Raw genomic sequence first — 20,774 nt, forward strand, 5'->3', positions numbered from 1 at the left:
CCGCCTGCCTCTGCCTCCCGAGTGCTGGGATTAAAGGCGTGCGCCACCACGCCCGGTCACTTTGGCAATTTTATAAGGTTTATTAAAACATTTACAAAACAGGTAAGCTGTTTAAAGTTATTTTGCTAGGAAGCCGGACTAACAAGTGGGCAATGCACTACAGGAAGTCGGTGTCAGAGGTCCTCACATGTAGGTTTAAGGAGGGAAATCATGTCACCACTTCAACAGAGATAAAGGAATTTAAAAAAAATTTAAGGGGCCAGTGAGATAGGTAGAAGCAGTGACCATTTAAGCCTGACGACCTGAGTCCAAATGCCAGACTCCAGGGTGGAAGAGGAAAATCTACTCCCAAAAGCTGTCCTCTGACTTCCACACATGAGCTAAGACATGAGTGCTCACAGTCACACATGATGATGATGAAATAATTTTTAAAATAGTTTAGAAGTGGCTGAAGGAATGAACAGGATTTAGCACACAGACATGCTTGCCTCTGGCCTCTCAGGCTGCTTTCTCTCTATGGGATACTCACTCCCAGGGTATCTGCAGGTTCCACCCCTCCACTTCGGTCAGGCCATGACTCTGACAGCCATATTTAAAATAGCACCTGGGGTTTGCAGCGATGGCTCAGCAGTGAGGAGCACTGGCTGCTCTTCCAGAGGACATGGGTTGACTCCTAGCATGACATGGCAGCTGCCTATCATAGGTAACTATAGTTCCAGAGGGTCTGAAGCCCTCCTCTGGACTCTGTGGGTAGTGCACACACATGGTGCCATAGACAGACAGACAGACAGACAGACACACACACACACACACACACACACACACACACACACACCTGATCACTCCGGACCCCTTTCCTTCCTGAGTTTCCTTTGTAGCATATCATCTGACATTGACAGGGCTCTGCATTGCCTGCCACTGCGTATCACAGCGTGGGTCCGTGAAGACAGCTATGGCCCCACATCCTACAGCACTATCTCACACGGAGGAGGCTCTCATTAACTGTCATTAAGTGAATGAATGAAAGAGAGCAATGGGCTCTTCCTTAAACTCTTACAGGCGTACTCTCAGAAGTCTATTTTATATTTTAGGGGAAAGAGGATGAGATTAAGCAATAGGAAGCTGCTGGTTGGATTTCCTCAGATACAGGAAGGAGAACTTCACAGTTTACGGGACTCTTTCCTGCTAAAGTCAAAGGGAGGAAAGTCCACTCACTGCCACTGACATAGTTTACTCTGCTTGGAAATACCAAGGCAACTGCACGAGAAGAAGAGAGACAGGTATAAACATTAGACAGGAGGAGGCCGACACCACGTACATATAATTTTACACCTAGAGACCCCAGAATTTTGTATACAAATTATTTAAAATAATAAAAATACAATAAGCAGCTGGACACTTTTTATCTTTTTTTTTAATCTTTTGACAGAAAATAAAGCGATATGGTTTTTATAAGGGATATCAGAGGTAGAATAAATGGAAATGATACCAAGAGTAATAAAGTCCTATGTTTATAAACAAACTTTGTTACCAGAATAGGAAGCACTGTTCATTAGCGTTTCACCCCCGATGATTCCTTAGCCCAGGCAGACAGAGCACTGAGCGGAAAGGGGTCCAGAGGTCAGAAGACGCAAACGCAGCTTAGATAAAGCTCACTAACTCTACGGGGGATGGACGTTTGAAAAGAGATCCTACTCATAAAGACATTGTCAGGGTTAACAGTCGGCCAGGGCTGGCTACTACAGAGAGTATTAAACTACATTACGGTCATGTAAGGTATTAGAATGTGCCAAAGTCTAAAACTAGTTGTAGTAAAAAATGTCAAAACTCAGTAATTAAAAAGTCAACAATAGTACTTTCCTTGGTGTAAATGTGGGTGGTGTGGTAGCACTGAAAGCTGCTACATACTCACTCAGGTAAGGCTGTTTGAGGAACTTTCTAAAAGGCTGAATTCACTGTACAGGGGATACTCACACACACACACACACACACACACACACACACATCCCCTACCTGAGAACTAGCCTGAGTCAGGAGCAGGAGGATTGCTGCAAGTTCAAAGCCAGCCTTATTGAACAGTGAGCTCTCAGCCAGCTGGGACTTTATAGTGAGACTATGAAAAAGCAAAAAGAGACCGACACACAACACCCTGCCCCCCCAGTTCTTCCTAAGAGACAGGCAGGTCACGCCTCTTTGCTTGCTTTTAACTCCCCTCCACTGAGAAAGACAATCACTTTTAAAGTCTCTGGAAAGAGGGGCACACAAGGCTTACTCTTGCCTTTAACTCTGACAACAAACTATTACAGTTTTAAAAATTCACTGTTTTTAGAGTCTTACAATATAAGCAAATGAATTCCAGCTGGGCGTGGTGGTGCACACCTTTAATCCCAGCACTTGGGAGGCAGAGGCAGGTGGATTTCTGAGTTCAAGGCCAGCCTGGTCTACAGAATGAGTTCCAGGACAGCCAGGGCTACACAGAGAAACCCTGTTTTGAAAAACCAAAGAACCAAAGGGGGTTGGGGGGAGGGGGGGAGTTTGAATTCCCAATTCCACTGTTGTTTGAACAAGAGCAGGGCCTCTTACAGCTCAGGCTGGCCTTGAACTTACGCCATATCTTCAGCTATAGCTCAGGCTGGCCTCCAGTTCACCCCAAGTGCAATCACCTCTTAGATGCTGGGATTGCAGGCACTGCTATCATATATAACAATTCTTGGTATCAGACCTACAGATCTTGGCCCATTCTTTGTGCTCAAATAGAAAAGAAGTTAAACCCTCAAAATACTATTGCTATGTTCTTCTCAATTCATTGGGAATAATAATTTCTCTATATTTTTATTTACTTTTTTGGTTTAAACTTATAGCTTTGTAGACACTAAGCAATACTCTACCACTGAGCTACACTGCAAGTCCCATTTTTCTATTTATTTTTAATTTACTATTACTATCATGTGGGAGAGGTGTGCATGCATGCATACACGCATATGCCATGGTCTGTATATAGAGCTCAGAAGAAAACTATAGACTCTGTTCTCATTGCACCTTTTCGTGGGTTCCAGGGATTGAACTAAGGTGGCCAGGCCTGTAGACAGTGCCTTGATGACTAAGCCATCTCACAAGACCCCACTCTTCTGTTTAAAACAGCCTTTTCCTTACTTGGAATATGCTGGCGAAACCCAATATGGGTTATCTTCTGCTGCTTTGGCATGGCGCAAAATGGCTTCCCGGGGATTGCTGTCATCGGTCTTGTCCAAAGCGATGTTCTTCACAATGTAGGAGGACAGGGTGCCCCCGTGGGTTCCAACTCGGCCACCACGACCTGTTTCAGAGAAAAAGCCGTGATTAGAGAGAGCATGAGCTAATCTGTGTCTGCTGTGTCCTGGGCTCAGATCTCAACAGTGCTTTATCATCAGCTTGTGCTGTCAAAGCTAAGAGCCATCCGCCTTTAACATTTAACAACAGGAAGAGACATTAAAAAAATGTTCTGGCTGCTTAATTTACAAAATGATACTGGTTTTTAAAAAGGCGGGGGGGGGGGGAACCCAAAACATTTTCTGAAGGACTGTACTAAAAACTGCCCTGGCATGGACTTACTGATATTCAATATAAAAAGTAACTTCTAATCATTAGCTGCTATTTTAGCTGTAAACAAATATATTTTAGGGCTTTACTCCATGGATATTACAGGTACTTTGCTCTCTGTCCTGAGGGAAAACAAGCCATGTGAATGCACGGACTCTCCTTACTTTCTGCTACGACTGCCTTGGCAGACAGCAAGCTTAGGGGCAAAGATCTGCGTCCTGCTGGGTCTCTCATAACAAAAATGGGCTGACATTTTAGAAAATTCTTTTCAGAAATGATGTTTAGAAAGATAAACACACGACTAAACAAATAACACTAGAAGATAAATGTCCTTAATTAGGAAGAAACCATTTTTTAAAAGACAAATTGCTACAGGCTTTCTGTGCCAATAACTATCAGGGCTCTCAGAAGGGAGGAGCCGGCCCTGCAACATCTCCTGCTTACGGTCTTCCTTCTACCTTCCAGTGACATGGGCAGCTCCTCCATCTTATCACACGGAGTTAAGCCATGGCCACTCTCTGCCTCGGGTGAAACCTAATCCAGCTTAAGCAACTACTGAGAGCAGCAGTTTTAGCCCTGGCTTCCAAAGAGCCCCAGAGTTCAAGTGAGGTCACCGAAGGCCAGGGAGGGTAAAGCCCCAGGTATCCTCTCTGCTTCAGCACTACATCCCTGGAAGCTCTACACATTGTGACTCTGGTGCTAGCCAAGAAGACATCTGAAAGCCACTAGTGTCCCTGAAGATCAACAAGACCTCAGGTCCTGAAGCTCTCTCCACCTCCGTATCAGTGACACTACCCTGACCCCTCCTTCCCCTGCACACAAACCGGCTGCTTCAGTCACCTGGGCCTGCTACAGGAGGCTCTGGCTTGTGGGACTTCAGGGGGTCCAGTCTGTCCTTCTCCAGCTGTTTCCTCGTACTTCGCTGGCGGGGCTCACGGAACATGGGCAAGGCATGAGCTGTGAGGAGTCACATTTGAAAATTTTCATTATAATAATAACCCTTCAACCAAAAACATAGCTAGTGCATGACTAACTGAAACATGAGATGGAAATCATAATGACAGCCTTCATTTAATAATAAAAGACAGGCTTACTGTAACCAATTAGCCAATTCTGTTTGATACCAGACTCCTTGTTCACCTCGGCTGGCAGCGAATGACACTCAGGAAGCACCATCAAACACTGTCATGGAAACACTGGGAAGGCTCATCTCCCTAGCCATGAAGAAACACTTCATAGAATCACTTTCTTATTTTTGCTTAGAGGGCTCAAATATGAGTAACACCAAGAACGTGCCGGTCAGTCCTTGCGGTTCTTCAGAAACCTAATAAATGCCGGAATCACGTCACATGTGTCTGAGGTGTGGCCCCCTCTCAGCAGAGGGGTGAAAACACAGAGGAGTGACCACGGGGATAGCACTTAGCCCTGCCTCCACACGGCGAGAGGGTCCGTAGAACAAGAGGGTAACACAGGCACATGTATTCAACTACTGTCAGGCGTTCAGATAAAAAGAATATGGACTTGAGGGGAAAACATTTAACATGTGGGAGGATAGGGTTATTGTAGAGTATTACATAGCTATCTTCTTCTTGGCCTAGAATTTCTTCCAGCCATTAGATATAAATTTAAACATGTTTTAAAAGAGAAAACACTTTCTGGAGAAAACAGGTTATAATCTAAATGAAACACCTCCAAAACCCTTCCAGTCCCCCCATCAGATCCTATGGCCCTACTTCTGATTGCAGCCAGCCAGTACCACTCACCTTAAACCGTGCCTGCCATGATAGGGAAGCTAAGCACATTAGTCCTCATTACTCTTGTCAGGCCATGAGACACGCAGTCCTTTTAGGTGGGAAAATTGCCTTTTACTTCCCATGACTCGGGGGATTTAAGAAGGCTGCATGTAATCACATGAGCTGGACTGGCTATGACCCCAACTTTAACACTTCTACTGTTGCAAAGAGCGTCTTGGGATCTCTTGACCGATCACAAGCCCCGTGGAACTTGGTCTCACAAGAGACCCATCACAGGGAAGAAGGCCAGCAGCAGAGCACCCTGGGTCACTCTATTACTCATCTCTGTGGCATCCGAGATTTCCTTCCTGGCCTCTTACAGGTCTGAGGCTGTGGTTTTCAGAACATAGACCTGTCAGATGAATAGGGTTGTATGACCCATCTGAGAAAAACCATTCTGCCCCAGACAGTTCGCTTGATACAGACATTCCTCCAAGTATGTTAGTACATGGTCATAGATTCCTTGTCTAATCTCCCTGATGTTCAGAATCACACTGCAGGCCTCCTGAATCTTGTTGATTCACGGAATAACTTGTTAACCTAAAACACTGTAATAGAATAGTGTGTTCAGCTCAGGAAGGCGCTTCCCATTTAGGTGAGGAGTTACATGAGGCAAGCCTCATTTTTGTAAACGATCAAGAAGCTAAAGTGATGCTATCATGTGACTTGTACCTGTGTCCACATGACAGGACATGATGTAATAGATGCCACCCTTTCTGATTTCAAACCAAGTAATGAACAAGACCACAGAGAAGAGCACCGGAAGAGAGAGGGATGCTGACAACAACTTACGGGTGATGATGTAGTCCTGGGTTAGTGTCTCAGCTTGTTTCGCCTTCCTCTGGGTTTTAACCACACATAGTTTTGCTCCCCTATGATGAGTTGGAACAAATTATTTTCTTTAGTGCATTTTAGGAATAGGTAGAGGTAAAACACTAAATTTCTGGCCCCATCAGAGAGTCTCAAAGCTCTCTCTCCCTCTCCCTCTCCCTCTCCCTCCCTCTACCTCTACCTGTATGTAGTAGATCCCAGCAGAAATTACTCCATGATAGATGCAGGTAACACTGGAAAGATCTTGGCCAATTCATTTTTAAAAAAATTTTTAACCCATGCAAAACACGGCTGTAGCATTTTCATTAATCGCAAGATTTTTTTAAAGTAACCTGTGCAAGACCCCGCCTTTCTGAGATGGGGGTCTTAGTGACAATGAACTTTCCAGAAATTCGTATCTACCAGTCAGTGTCACCCACCAAGTGAAAGATTGAGAGAGGAACCAAGGCATTCAGGACACTAATTGAAAGAGAAATCCACAAAGTAATTTAAGAACATAAGGAGGTTACAGAGATTTTGTAATTAAGCAAGGTGACAGGATTCCATTTTTCACCTATGTTCCAGATGAAAGCAACCAAGGCCTTGCACTCAGCGGGACCTGGCCTGGTGTATGTCCATATCTCAAATACACCGTTTTAAGTGTCTAAGCTGCAGTGTGCCTCGTGGCGTTGCTCAGGAGCTACAACCTGATTAATGGAAGGTCTATTTAAGATCTTACCTCACCTTAGTGGTACAGAGCTCTGAAGAAAATATACATAAGCAAATCTTATAGATCCCAAGTAAAGATAGCACTTTCCAAATGGGTGTCATAATATAAAGCTGGCATTCTTTTTGAGTGGATTCCATTCACACTAATTAACATTTTTACTTTTTTTTTTTTAAGATTTATTTATTTATTATATGTAAGTACACTGTAGCTGTCCTCAGATACTCCAGAAGAGGGCATCAGATTTCGTTACGGATGGTTGTGAGCCACCATGTGGTTGCTGGGACTTGAACTCAGGACCTTCGGAAGAGCAGTAGGCGCTCTTAACCACTGAGCCATCTCGCCAGCCCACATTTTTACTTTTTTAACAAACAAAATCCTACTTCTTCTTACATATCATTTTATAATGTTATTTTATAGGACAAAGGTTTTAACACGGACGGGACGGGTTCAGGAACCTCTGAAGACAGGATTGTCCACTTCTAACTCGAGCAAAATTATGGTCAATGAAAGTTCATTCATAAAGATTAGCTTTACTGTCCTTAAAAAGCATGTAGGAGGTCAGAAGAGAAGCGCACGGGTTCAGCACGTGACTCTGTGTACAACTAGAATGGGAAGGACCACGCTCCTTGGGGTGGTGGCCCATGTCCACCTCATGGAAAAGAAAGTGCTAATACCTGGGAGCTAGGTGAGCCTCTCCCAGTTCCAGACCTTGGGATTAAACTGGTATGCTTATGTCTGACCTGGGGCAAGCTACGGGCCTGGGAAAGTCCGTTCACAGGCTATCCCTTTCAGTTGATTCAGCATAGCCTCGTCAAATACACAAACTAGTAACTGCTAAAAGCTCCCCACAAAAGGTAAAACAGGCAAGCTGCTGCTGTGTCTTGTGAGTGGCCACTCCTGTTTGTTAATCCCTCACATGCATCTCTGCTGATGCCACTGTCTGGGGAGTCCACGGAGCAAGCAGGACTCCCCCCACCCTACACTCAACATTTCAGCCAAAGGACTGCAAATCCCCGGGATCAAGGGTGAGATCTAAATCCCATTTAAAGCACAATGCTAGGAGTCTAAGGCTTTACTGGGTACCAGCTGCCTTTTCTAAAAGGGCGGATCCCCATCAAAGGGGGATGAATAGAAGCCAGGGTGAACTCAAGCCCTCCCCAGTTGTCATCCATCTCAGACAGGCTTTTCCATGAAATACCTCTGACTCTTGTTGGGGTCGTAGTACACTTTTGCCAGTCCATTTCCAGTTCCAACCATGATCTGGTTCAGCTTTGGATGCCACAGGCAGCGGACCACACTCTAGAAAGAACAATCATACAAGTCAAGTCAGGTGACCAAATAAAAAGCTGAGGGGGCGGGAAGAGTCCTGCTGGTGCTTTGATGGTCAGTTTACTAGGGAGTCAAGTACTGGTGGGAGAGAAACCCATAACTTTTCAGATACCTTCTAAATCCTAGCATTGTGTTCTCGGTGAGTGAAGTCCATACCACCTCTTACCATCCAGTCAAAGTCCTACAAAAATACAACATGTTCATTTCTGGACCTGACCCCTGTTCCTGAGAGCCTTGGAACAAGGGCTGGGCAGTCCAATTCTGATGTGAGGCTGGCACTATGGAACGCTGGCTTCCCGTGAAGCTCCCCACCGCGGCAACCTTAGATCTGCTGTTCATGCTTTGACACACACAGTATGTTCCGCTGGCCTCAGACGGAGGCCAGGTGGTGATTGTTTTCAGTTCACAGAGATCCAAGTCTCATTAAGTTTTGTTTTTTTTTTTTTTTTTTTTTTACAAAGAGCACATATTGGTAGACAATTAATAATCTCTCCCACCTATGAGACAAAACAGCAACGCCATGACAGAAATAAAGCAGATATCAATTGCAGAGCCTTGATATTAACCTGGTGGGAAGCTATTTAAAGAGGTGCCTCACTGGAAGCTATGGTCCTCTGAATTCATGTCTGGTGAGGAATAACTGGTACTCTGGGGTCCCAAAGAACCTGAGTCCTGAGTTCTCACAAGCTGTTTTCAATTTTCTTGGGGTTAGGAGGGAAGATGGGAGGGAAAACATAAAGAGAATCAAGGGGGGAGGGGAACATGAAGCTGACACTGGGAAGCACAAATGCCACACACCACATTCTACAAACCCCATTTGGAGCAAGAGGAGGGGAAGCATGAATTCATCGTTGACTAACAGCCCACTTCCTGCACGCATGCACACGGACTAAAGGGAAAGAGGGAAAACCAGACATTGACATCTGAGGTCCTCATGAGAAGATCAAAGCACTGCAGCCCTGTCTCCTGCACTGCAGCCCTGTCTCCTGCACTGCAGCCCTGACTCCTGCACTGCAGCCCTGACTCCTGCACTGCAGCCCTATCTCCTGAGGCTGGCCTTTTAGCCCTTGCCTCTAACATCCCGCTCTTCCATTAAGAAGGAAGACCTGCAAACTCTGAGATCCCTTTGGTAGAAACTCTACTCTCACCTGACTGGTGATGCTTAAATGGCTGCAAACCCTTTTCTGATACTCCAGAGACTATGGAGAAAGCTACAAAGAGCCTGCAAGTTGCTAATTCGCATCCAACAATAATACTCCAAGGTGGTTTGTAAGCTGTGTGCCACTGAAGTGGGCTGAGTCATTCCAGAGTCAGTGTTGGCATCCCCCTGCCCCGCCCCGTGGAGGTGGAGGTGGGGGTGGGGCAGGCTGAAAGAACAGGTCTCCACATTTCCTTAGCTTTCCTCAAATCCGGGGTGCTGCTCTCCAATGTCGGCTAGCAAGCAAGTGTTAAGAAGCAAACCAAACAGAAGTGACAGTAGACACACTCACCCCATTTGAACCACCGGAGTCCTTTACACTTGATGGCTCAGTTCTCCTTCCTAATGCTCTCTCCTCTACATGCGTTTGGTTAGTTATGAGGAGGGAGGATGTGTGCACCACAGTGCACGTGCAGAGGGCAGAGGACACAGGAGTCCATTCTCGCCTACTCAGGCCCTAATGATGCTGCCCTTTAAGCCCACTTTATTTAAAGCCACGGCCTTTAACTCCGTTCACTCTGCTTCTCTTTCGCCATAGCGAAAATTTCTTTAATACGGAATACGATTTTTTAAAATTAATTTTGCTATGCCTTTCTCAACTAGAATTCCTGTTCCATGACCAGAGATCTGGATTGGCTTTATAATCCAGGCAGTAATTCCAGGTCCTTGGATTCGTGTCTGGTGCTCTCCAAGTCAAAAGCTATCCCTGAATGGGTTACTTTCTTAAGCAGAGGTGGAGACAATTTCCAATTTAAAAACTATCCTTTTCCATCAGGAAGAATTGGATGTCTGTGTACTATAACCAACCATCATACAAATCCAGCAGGGTTGATGCTTTCTGTAGTCCTGGAGAGAATAGACACCTATGAACCAGAGAGCAAGAAAAGGGGCCAAGGGGCTTTCAAGTGCCTTCAGAAATCCCAGCCACCCACGAATGGTCCCAGGACAATGCTAGCGACATGGCTTTGGAGTTCTTTCTCTTCCTTGGTTCTCTACAGGTCTGGCTAAGCAGTTACTGGTTCTCAAATGAGCAGGGTGCAGAATTGGAAAAGATCCACAATGTAGGCCTGATAAATTCCAAGACACCCAGCCAAATAGGCAGTTTCCAGGGGCAGCAGGTTACTGTTACTCTCTCCCTTTCCACGGAGGGTGTAAATGTTAGAGAGGCGACTGCTCAGGCCAACAGACCAACGTCTGGTTGCTTTCCAGGGAGTCTGAAGGCATTTCACCTCTATTCCTGCTCCAATCCTTTATCTCCAGAGCTCCAAGACAGAGCCCACAGGACTGCCCAGCAGACGCTGGCAGAGACAAGCACATTTACCCGCTTCTCACGCACAAGCAGGGGATTGCAAGTAAGAGCCCTTGACCTAAACAGTTAGTCCAGAGACCACTCCGCTGTGGCAATGAGTCACCCAGGCAGCCAATGGGAGGCTGGCGAGAAGACCAGCTTAGGCACAGGACACTTGAGGCTCAATTACCTTAAGACTGGTTATTAATCAAATACTACAGGGATTCCAAAACACAGAGTGAAGAAACAAGAGTTCAAAGTCAAAGGTGGGTGGGCCTTTTTTGTTTATTAATATTTATTGTATGTGTTTAGCTGACCTTTGCAAACTTTGCAGCTAATGTGCCTCCATACTTTGTCCTGTCAAGGAAATGCATCTTATAGCAGAGAGCTGGCCATTTGCCAAACCAAACAATCCCCGAGTCCAGCGGCAGCAAGCAGAGTTGCCACACTGCTAATTTGTCAGACATACACACTGGGCTTTGCTCAACAACAATGGACACGTGCCTGCTAGGAGCCCAGAACCATAAGAAAACAGATGAGCTATAAATACAAAGAGAGAGAGTGCAACCACTCATTTAGCCAAACAGCCCAAACTCCTTCATCCTCTCTTTAAGAGACGCCTCTTTGGTTAACATGCCCGGACCTTTGACATGTTCTAAATGGTGCTGCAAAGCAAGGGAAGGACATTCCCAAATCAAGGGATGAGAGACAATCCCGGGAACACCAGACCTACAATACCAAAGAGACAGCCTTTACCACAAACTGCACCGGAAGGACTTAGCTCTAGCAGCTGGCACCAAGAGCTAGCAAGTAACAATGGCACTCATAAGCAAGATGGCCATGCTCAGTTACAATACACAGATGTCCTCAACACAGAGATCTTCTATCCCTGCAGATAACAAAAGGAAGAGGGGCGATGAAGAGAGTGGTGTATACTACCAATAGTGTCAGGATTCCAAGGCAGCAATTCTGGAACTACGCCTTAGCAAAAGTGAGATGGCCACAAAAATTCCAAATAATTATTTCTATGGTTTTCTGGTTTACTTTAACTGAAACCATGGAGACGAGCAGGGGAGGAAAGAAAAGCAGGGAGTGAACGTGAATTTTAGGACATGTGAGAAAGGAACTGTAAGGTACCTGGAATTTTATATTATTATTCATTTATTTTTATTACATTTACATGTTTATGTATGGGGGGGCGCATGTGCTATAACAAAAATAAAAAAAGTCAGAGGATAAGTTTTGGAAGACAGTCTTCTCTCTCCACCGTGCGCAGCTGGGGTACTGCACTCGGGCCATCAGGTTTGGCGGCAAGTGTCTTCCCACTGAGCCCTGGAGGTCTGTATAATTTAATGTAATTGAGTCTTTACAAAAGTAGTAACCTCATTCATCTCATAGAAAAAAAAAAAAAAAAAAAAAAAACACCAAGCAAACAAACAAAGTAAACTGAGACCGGGAGAGGGCAGTGCTTGCATAACTTACAAACAGAGGGGAGGGAATGGGTACCTCCGACTCTCTTGTTTATTTCCTTATACTATGTACTATGCGGTGGAGCCTTGTATTGAACAGTGAACAAAACTTGGAGGTTTTAAATCGTTCCCAAACCTTTGCAACTCAGAACTAGAATCTCATCATGTTGATTTTTGAAAGGAAAAAGGAGGCTGAGACTGCAGCTCGGTGGAAGAATGCTGGCCCAGAATTCAAGTGCCTTCCACTGGACCCCAGCAACGCCAGGAGACGGTGAGCAGATGATACCACTAAATCAGGGTTCACAAACGTTGCTATAAACGAACTCAATGCCTGAGCAACACCTTAGATGTGTGTGATGCATATATCTAAACAGAAGACAAGCCCAGCATCCTTATAATTTTATACCTTAAACGGGATTATGTTCAAACACCACTTCCTGGTTCTTCCTAGCTGCTGACCCTCACTGAACACCACACACAATCTGTGATTTTCACCTTCGGTTTCTGTCTCATGGAAGAAGGACAATGAAGCAAACCCAATTCCTTGGAAGAAGCAGCAAGTTCAGTGATTTCCGATAACCCACCTGGTGCCTATTTGGAAAACAGATGTGCACAGTTGTGCAGCCCTATGTATAAGAAGCCCTAGTGCAGCAATGCTGCATCCCTGAGTGTGTGCGCCTGAACCTTAGTCCCCCCTGCGCAGCCCCATTTCCACTCTGACAAGATGAAAGAAACAATCATGAACCAGGAAAAACTCACCGAACTACCAAGTGTGCATTGGTGGGAAAGGAACGGCTTGTAGAAAGAAGGAAGTGGTTCACACAACAGCCATAGCAGACAACACAACAACAACAACAACAAACAAACAAACAAACAACCTGCATTTCTCCTTAAAGAAGTTAGGGGTAAACAATATCTCTGGTGTTGAAGAGGTGAACATGGTAACAAACCAAGGAACAGGGATCCATTTTGACAACCCTACAGTTCTGCAAACACCTCCACCATTACAGGCCATGCTGAGACAGAGCACCTCACAGAGATATCTCCCAGCATCCTAACGCAGCTTGGTGCAGACGGTCTGACGAGTCTAAGGAGCCTGGCTGCCCCTCTACCCAAACACTCTGTGGACGGAAAAGCACCACCTGCTCCTTGGAGAGAAGAATGATGGTGGAGTTCCAGATCTGGTGGAGAATTTTGAAGATGCTTCTAAGAACGAGGCAAACTGAATTGAAGCAACTTCTGAAGAAGACGACACTTGCAGAAGTTACAGGAGCTGCTGTTTTATAGCATGGCTGCTTTTTAATTTTTTTTTTTTGTTGTTTATGGATCTGACAAAAATCTAAATCTCTAAAATTTTGAAGTCCCCTGGACACTGTTATCTCTTTTTGGTTTTTGCTTATACCTAATTCATTCTTAGAGGCAATTTAAGCTGAAGAAGCCCGGAAATAAAGTTTGGAAAAGGTTAATAAAATTCTTTTGCCTAGTCTAAAAAGAAAAAAAAAAAAAAGCCTTAGCATTGTGGGTGGCCATGCCCAGGACTACCCACTACACGTAACCATGTGTCCTGACCCACAGATCACGCTGTCAGCCCCAAACACATTAAAGATGACAGACGCAAACAGGAAGGTACCAGAGAAAAAGCACTTCGGATTCACACACGCCCATGACTCATTTCACAGAGAAAGGAAATGGTCTTCTATATTAGAATACTGGGCAGGGAGGCAGACGAAGAAAGTGGGAACTGCTTCAGCTCTTCCAGGCTATTCATCTCCCACAGTGCCAAGGACCAGCATTGGAAACAGGTTCTGAGAGAAAAGAGTGTCTGGGAGCAGCGAAAACAAATGGGCCCAAGCTAGCGGCCTATGTTCTGCTCAAGATGGCTCCCTAGATAACTCTCTGTAGATAGCTCTTGGCTCCGAAGTCTGCTCCAGACAGCGTTTAAGATTGCGCTCTCTCGGTCTCTGTCTGTCTCGTGTGTGCATGTGTGTGTGCGTGTTCTGCTCTGCTCTGCTCTGCTCTGGACAGCCTTTTCTTGCTATTCTAAAAGACTCTGGTTGAGACAGCTCTCTCTGCTAGTAAAAATTCTAAAGCTCTCTAGATAGTTCATGGGCTTTCCAACCAAAGTCAGAAAAGCTACTATAAAAAAATTCTTAGATTTTTTTTAGACCAAGTCAGAAAGCCTGTTAGAAAATTTCTAAAAGTAATTCTTGGGTTTTCCTATCAAAATCAGAAAGCCAGAAAAAAAATTCTAAAACTGTTATGTTCGCTCTTAAGAGAACCTTCTCTGGCTAGCTGCTAGGAAACATTCTAAAACAGTTGTGTCCGCTCTCTAAGTAATTCAGAAACCTGTTGGAAAAAATCTAAAGAGCTATGAAAAATCCTAAAAGACCTATGTTCACTCTCCAGAGATCGCCAGACAACTCAGTCCTTGCTTTCGGTCTTTTGAGACAGGGTCTCGCCGTGCAGGCCTGGCCTGGAATTTGCTACATATCCCAGGCAGCCCTCACACTTACTGTGATCTTCCTGTCTCTGCCTCTCAGGTTCTGCAACCAGAGGTGAGGCCGGTAAGGCCGGCTTCTATCCTTTTATTAATGTACACCCCGGTGTCAAGACAGGCCTACCATAGGCCAGACTTGTTGTTTTCCTTGGCAATCTTTTCCTTTCTCTGTTCCAAGTAACTTTTTTCTTTGATAAACCAGACAGAAGCCTGATGGTGACAAGAAAAAGGGCTGGAGCAACTCTCACATGGCAAGAGAAAGGAGTGGGATGGTGGTGTTCTGCACCTGCTGTGACACCAGATAGTGCAGAGGTTCCCAGCTTCCAGTGCTGCGACGCTTCAATACAGTTCCTCATAGTGTGGTGACACCCCCCCCCAACCATAAACTTATTTTCATTGTCACTTTATAGTGATAATGTTGCTACTGTTGTGAATCATAATGTAACTATCTGTGTTTTCTGATGGCCTTGGGTGACCCCTGAAAAAGGGTTGCTGAAAACCCACCCAGGGGGTCATGACCCATAGGTTGAAACTGCTACAGAGATACTGTACTTTCAAATTTTCAATAATCATAAACTAATTTCCATCACACCATGGAAAACATATCTATTATGATCGACTTACTTTAGATTGGGCTATAAAGTTGAGGTAACCACTAAAGCAGCCAAAATCTGGAACCTGGTAGTTGTCCTTGATACTAAATGAACCACATCTGTATCTGATAATAAGCTTGCTTGAAGAATTTCATCACAAGAAAAAGTTCTCAGAGAAAATAGAATGTCTCTTGGGTAAAACAAATTAAATAAAACTTCCCTCATCTAATTCAAAACAACAAATGCTGGTTTGCTCCAAGTGCAGAACTTGAGAAGAAAGTGTGACGACAGAGAAGGAGGAGAATTATTGGAGGAAGTCTGGTAATTGCTTTTATTGATGAGAGCTGGGGAGCGAGAAACAAGAGGACCCTAAAGCTGCAACCCACAGGGGCACAGATGGGTGGTCTGCCTGTTCGGTTCGGAGACCAGAGGCCCTGATGGGGGATTGGCCTGGGGGTGGGGGTGGGGGGGCACTGACCTCACACATCTCCACAGTGGGCATGGCATGGGCTACTGATATTCCAGGACATGGAGGCCTCTCAGACCTGAATGGCATTTGAGGTACTGGAACCTCAGGGTACTCAGCTCTGGCAAAGAATGGTCACGTCTCTGGGTAGTACATGTCACCATTCATGAGGACCAGGTTGCAAAGGGGACAGTCGATACCCTCTGTTTCCCTGAAGGCTACAAAGCTGATGTTCATACTCTTCTAGTTGAGGTGAACCAAATCTAATCTTTTATTATTTTTTTTAAATCTTTCCTTGTGAATTATGTTTTTAAAATGTGTTTTCACTTTATTATAAAAAGTTAGAAATAAACAAAAATATCACACACCCAAATTAGCCAGCTCCAAAGACGACTATACGACATAAAGAACTTATGTGCAGTAAGAACTGGTCCTGTGGTTGGTTTTGCAGCACGTCCATTATCTTGGAGTATGGTTTTTCTTATAATCAAAACTTTCCCAAGTGTTTACAACCTGATCAAAATTGTTCCAACCCAATCTTCACAGACCCAAGCCCTTTATCTCTCTCTCATTTGCCAATATTTAGAGATAAACACAACAACAACAACAACCTTCAGTCCTTTGTTTATCTGAATAAAACACAAATGTATAAAACATACTAAATCTCTAGCCACTAAATAAAAAATACGTGTGTGATCAAAGGCTGGAAATAACTAAGCAAGAAAAACTTTCAAGAAATGGAAAGAGAGCAGACGCTTGCTGAATAGGTGAGTTATACGAGGTATTAAAATGACAGCATTTATCTAGTAGTACAAGTAAAGATGTCTTAAATATCATATTGTTTTATTTAGCCTTTGGGATCTTGAAAACCCTTTCAATGAGACTGTTATCTATGATTGCAGAAAAGGAAACCGTGTATGATATATGTGTTAATCATAGACGTCTTCTATATTAAGTCAAAGTTTGGCCAGAGGTCTGGTAGGACAGCTAGAAAATGGGTCAGCACATTAGACAGACCCTTCATCAGGGGGGAGAAGAAACCTCAAGAAACCGCACAGGGCCCACAGTCAACACAGCAGTATGGCAGTAGCTGACTGGACAGTCTCACGACTATCATATATGCCTGTGCATTATTTACAGGCCAGCACCTTGTTCATCCCTGAGCATCTCTGAACAGAGATGTACTGATGCATGCTACTTGCACACACGTGCTCACACCTGCTCACTTGCACTAGCATGTGCTCTCACTTTTTGAGTTTTTAAAATTACCTTCATTATTTTAGGTGTGTGGGCTTTTTGCCTGCATGTGTACCACATACGTGTACCACGTATGTGCCTGGTGCCCACAGAGGCCAGAAAAGGGAGTTAGATCCTCTTGAACTGGGGTTACAAGCAGCTGTGAGCCACTGTGTGGGTGCTGGGAATCAAACTCAGGGCCTTTATAAGAGAAGCCAGGGCTCTTAACTGCTTAGCCATTTCTCCAGGGCCTCTTTGTCCGGTTTTACAGAGTAATTAAGGATGTTTGTCCCTATGGTGTCTGGTTCTTTATCTGGCTTTGCCATTCATGGTCAGCATGTCTACACAAGGAAATGTCGCCAGTTTAAATAAATGGCTGTTAAGTAAAACGGAAGCTTTTGTGGAAAGAACAAAATAAAAGTTTCTACTTAATGAAAAAGAAATAATGCTTGCAGGTTTTGGAGGCCTAGAAACGGAAGCAGAAAGCATTTCCTTGTGAGTACTGGACGGAACTCTGGCGAGCAGCTCTACCATCCATCCAGGCCCCAGAAGACTGACAATCGGGCGGGGCCTCTTCCTCTTCTCATTCCTTGCAGGATGCCAGGGACAGACAGTGATGGCCTTCTACAAGGACGTTACTGTCAATCTGAGGACCCTGGAGTCACTCAGCCTCAGGATTAAATCTGGATTCACTTGTTAAAAGGCACTAAACATTGTCCTTTTTAAAGGAGACTGAGGAAATGGTGAGGGGACAATCAGGGATTTGTCTCCTAGTCTAAGGAAATAAATTGATTAGATATTTTAATTTAAAACATCTAATTTAATGGGTCTTTTTAAAAGTATGTCTGTGCACCATGCATATGCAGTTCCGACAGAGGCCAGAAGAGGGCACCAGATCCCTGGGGACTACAATTGTGTGTTGTTGTGAGCAGCAGTGGAGGCTGGGAATCAGGCCTGGTCCTTCAGACCTGCAGCCAGTGCTTCCCAGCTCCGTGATGAGACACTGTAAAACGTCAAATGCTAACAATGTTTACTTCAAGCTCAGCATGGCGCTGCGTGCATACAGCCCTGACACCCAGAAGAATCGGGAGTGTGAGCCCAGCACGAGCTATGTACGATTCCCCCCTTTTCAGACGACAGCGGATTGTACAATAGCTCACACTCATTAATAGTTTAACAACCAAAGCAAATTATGTTAAACAGAGTTTAGATTACCAAGATTTTTAGCATCTGGAGAAAATTTGGGTTTCTTCCACTGAACTCAAACACAGCTATTTTAGCTACGTGTAAAAAAAAAGATAATCACTGTCAAATTTTAAATAAGCAGACAAAACCAAATGTGCACTCCTTTAATCAAATCTATAAGTAAATATACTTTGTTGTGACATTCCAAAGTATTTTTGAAACTATTAAAAAATAAAAGCAAAAGAAAGTGAGAGGGATTAGAACATTTAATGCAAAACTTGGTAAGAATATTCTAGAATCAAGTACAATAAAAAGTAAAGCAAGTTATTTAGCAAAAACCTACCATATGCCATGTGCTGTGCTAAGTGATAAATGGCACGCACTTCCCACACTCATAGCACCTGCAGCCCCCAGGGGCCTTCCCAGCCCAATGTGGTCACTGAAAACTTAAAATGTCTGAGAAAAAATTATCAAAGATAATGGAAGCACTGAGAAAAACTGATCCACAAGAAAAAGGTTTCTTTTTTTCTTCTTCTTTTTTTTTTTTTTTTTTTGAATGTTGGGTTCACTTACACAAGAAAAGACAGAGCAGCGACTTCATAATCATCAAGAAAGCAGAGGGTACTGACCAGCTGTTCTCCAGGTCCACGAGGACTACAGTAAAGGATGTAGGCTCAGAACATGAGAACAAGAGGCTAACAAGAAGGGAAAGGAGCTCTGCGGGGAGGCTGTAGCGGGGAGGCTGCAAACATGTTCTGGAAGTGCAGCTCTAACTTTTACACAGGGCAGCTAGATCATAGTCCTCAGGCAGAGACATGGGGTACTATGGAAAATCTGCAGAAACCATGCTTGATTCCAGACAGCTCTGGGGTGGTACTGCTGCGTCGAGGGAGCACCCCGCCAGCGTCAGCGAGTAAGCCGCCGTGGGATCAGTGACATCATCTCCTAGCCTGCCCTGGGCACGTCTGCGAGGTCTGTACTGTGTCACACTATGCTTTCTTTCCATCACCAGTGCAACTGACTGGATTTAAAGAGCTCCTGTTTGGTTTTGGATAGGACAGAGGAAACACACGCATACTGCTCGCTCAGCCTCTCCCTCTGAGGGTGGTCGCAGACAGACAGACAGACAGACAGCAGGACTCAGGGAAGTAAAGTCAGTAGGCAGACCTGGGATAAAATTCAGAGTTCAAAGTAATAACTAAAGCAAAAGTGGCCCTCCACCAAAACGCTAGTAAATAACTAATAAATAAATAAGTAAATAATGCCTGTGGTCAGCTAATGTGAGGAGAGAAGCAGTCCAGCTGAGCTCTGCTTCACCTCAGGCTCTAACTCTAGTAGCAGGTTTTGTTTTGTTTGCTTGTGTTTCACTTTGATAGGAATCCCACCCACAGCCTCCTACGTGCTAAGTTCAGCCCTGAAATGTATGTAATCAAGATAAGCCGCCCCCATGCAACCTTTTTCTTAATTCACAGCTTGGCTCAGCTGGTAATGTGCTTACCTACAGCCTGGGTCTCAGTCGCCAGCACAGTCACCCACATCCTGTGCGTGTTCATTAGTAATCCTAGCATTAGGAAAGGAAAGCAGGAGGGTCAGGGGTTCAAGGTCTTTCTTAGCTGCATAGAAATTTTGGGGTCAGCCCAGCCACATGAAAATTCCATTTCAAAATAAAAAGAAAACAAAAGCTCAACTGAATATAAGAAATACACAATGTATAAAATACTGAAAAATTTAAAACTATTCTATTTTTAAAAGTAGAACCAGTCATGCTATGGGATGTAGACCTAAATGTAAAATAGAAAACTATACACCTTTTAATAGAAAATCTGGGAGATCTAGAGTTAGACAAGAAGTCCTTGGAAGTGTCACCGACAGTAGAATCTATTTTTAAAAATTAATACACTGACTTGGTTTCAACAAAATTTTAAGCTTTTGCTTTCTTAGAGACACTGTTAAGACCTGGCAGTTGAAGGTCCTTGACTTCCAACGATGTGAGTCTGAAGAACTGAGCTTGATGCCTGAGACCTAGGAGGAGGTGGAGCAGAGAACTGGCTCTACAAAGCTGTCTATACACACACACACACACACACACACACACACACACACACACACACACACGGTGGGGGGGGGGAGAACTAGGGAGGTTGACAGAGGGAGACGTTGGAGGGAAGAGAGACTAGGAGAAAATGTCTTTAAATCACATATCCCACAAAAAGCCTGGTATCTACAATATAAAAAGACAATCCTAATCTCAAAGAAATGAATCTTTATATTAATGAAAAAACCTGCATTACAAATGCTTATAGAAGCCAGGCATGGTGTGCACGCCTTTAATCCCAGCACTCAGGAGGCAGAGGCAGGTGGATTTCTGAGTTCAAGGCCAGCCTGGTCTACAAAGTGAGTTCCAGGACAGCCAGGACTACACAGAGAAACCCTGTCTCAAAAAACCAAAAAAAAAAAAAAAAAAAAAAATGCTTATAGAAATTTTATCTACAGTTTCTAAAAAACTGAAATGATAAAGATCAGTTAATTATGCTCCAATATGGAACACACCATTGATCCTCATAACAATCTGGACTAATTGTAAAGGTATTCTTTTGAAGA

The 20,774-nt window shown here is 44.3% G+C and overlaps 1 protein-coding gene and 1 pseudogene across 1 annotated transcript in view; one reads left to right on the forward strand and one right to left on the reverse strand.

Moving 5' to 3' along the window:
• Wdr70 (WD repeat domain 70) overlaps positions 1-20,774 on the reverse strand; it is a 204,287-nt gene that overhangs the window by 8,367 nt on the left and 175,146 nt on the right. The window contains exons 14-17 of the mRNA XM_021183813.2: positions 8,111-8,211; positions 6,165-6,244; positions 4,420-4,536; positions 3,154-3,316 (exon numbers count right to left, since the gene is read on the reverse strand). Coding sequence (XP_021039472.1) covers positions 3,154-3,316; positions 4,420-4,536; positions 6,165-6,244; positions 8,111-8,211 — 461 coding nt within the window. The remainder of the gene's footprint in view (positions 1-3,153; positions 3,317-4,419; positions 4,537-6,164; positions 6,245-8,110; positions 8,212-20,774) is intronic.
• On the forward strand, positions 12,921-13,422 carry LOC110310693 (annotated as a pseudogene).

Source organism: Mus caroli, chromosome 15 (genome assembly GCF_900094665.2).
Source record: "Mus caroli chromosome 15, CAROLI_EIJ_v1.1, whole genome shotgun sequence".
NCBI lineage: Eukaryota > Metazoa > Chordata > Mammalia > Rodentia > Muridae > Mus > Mus caroli.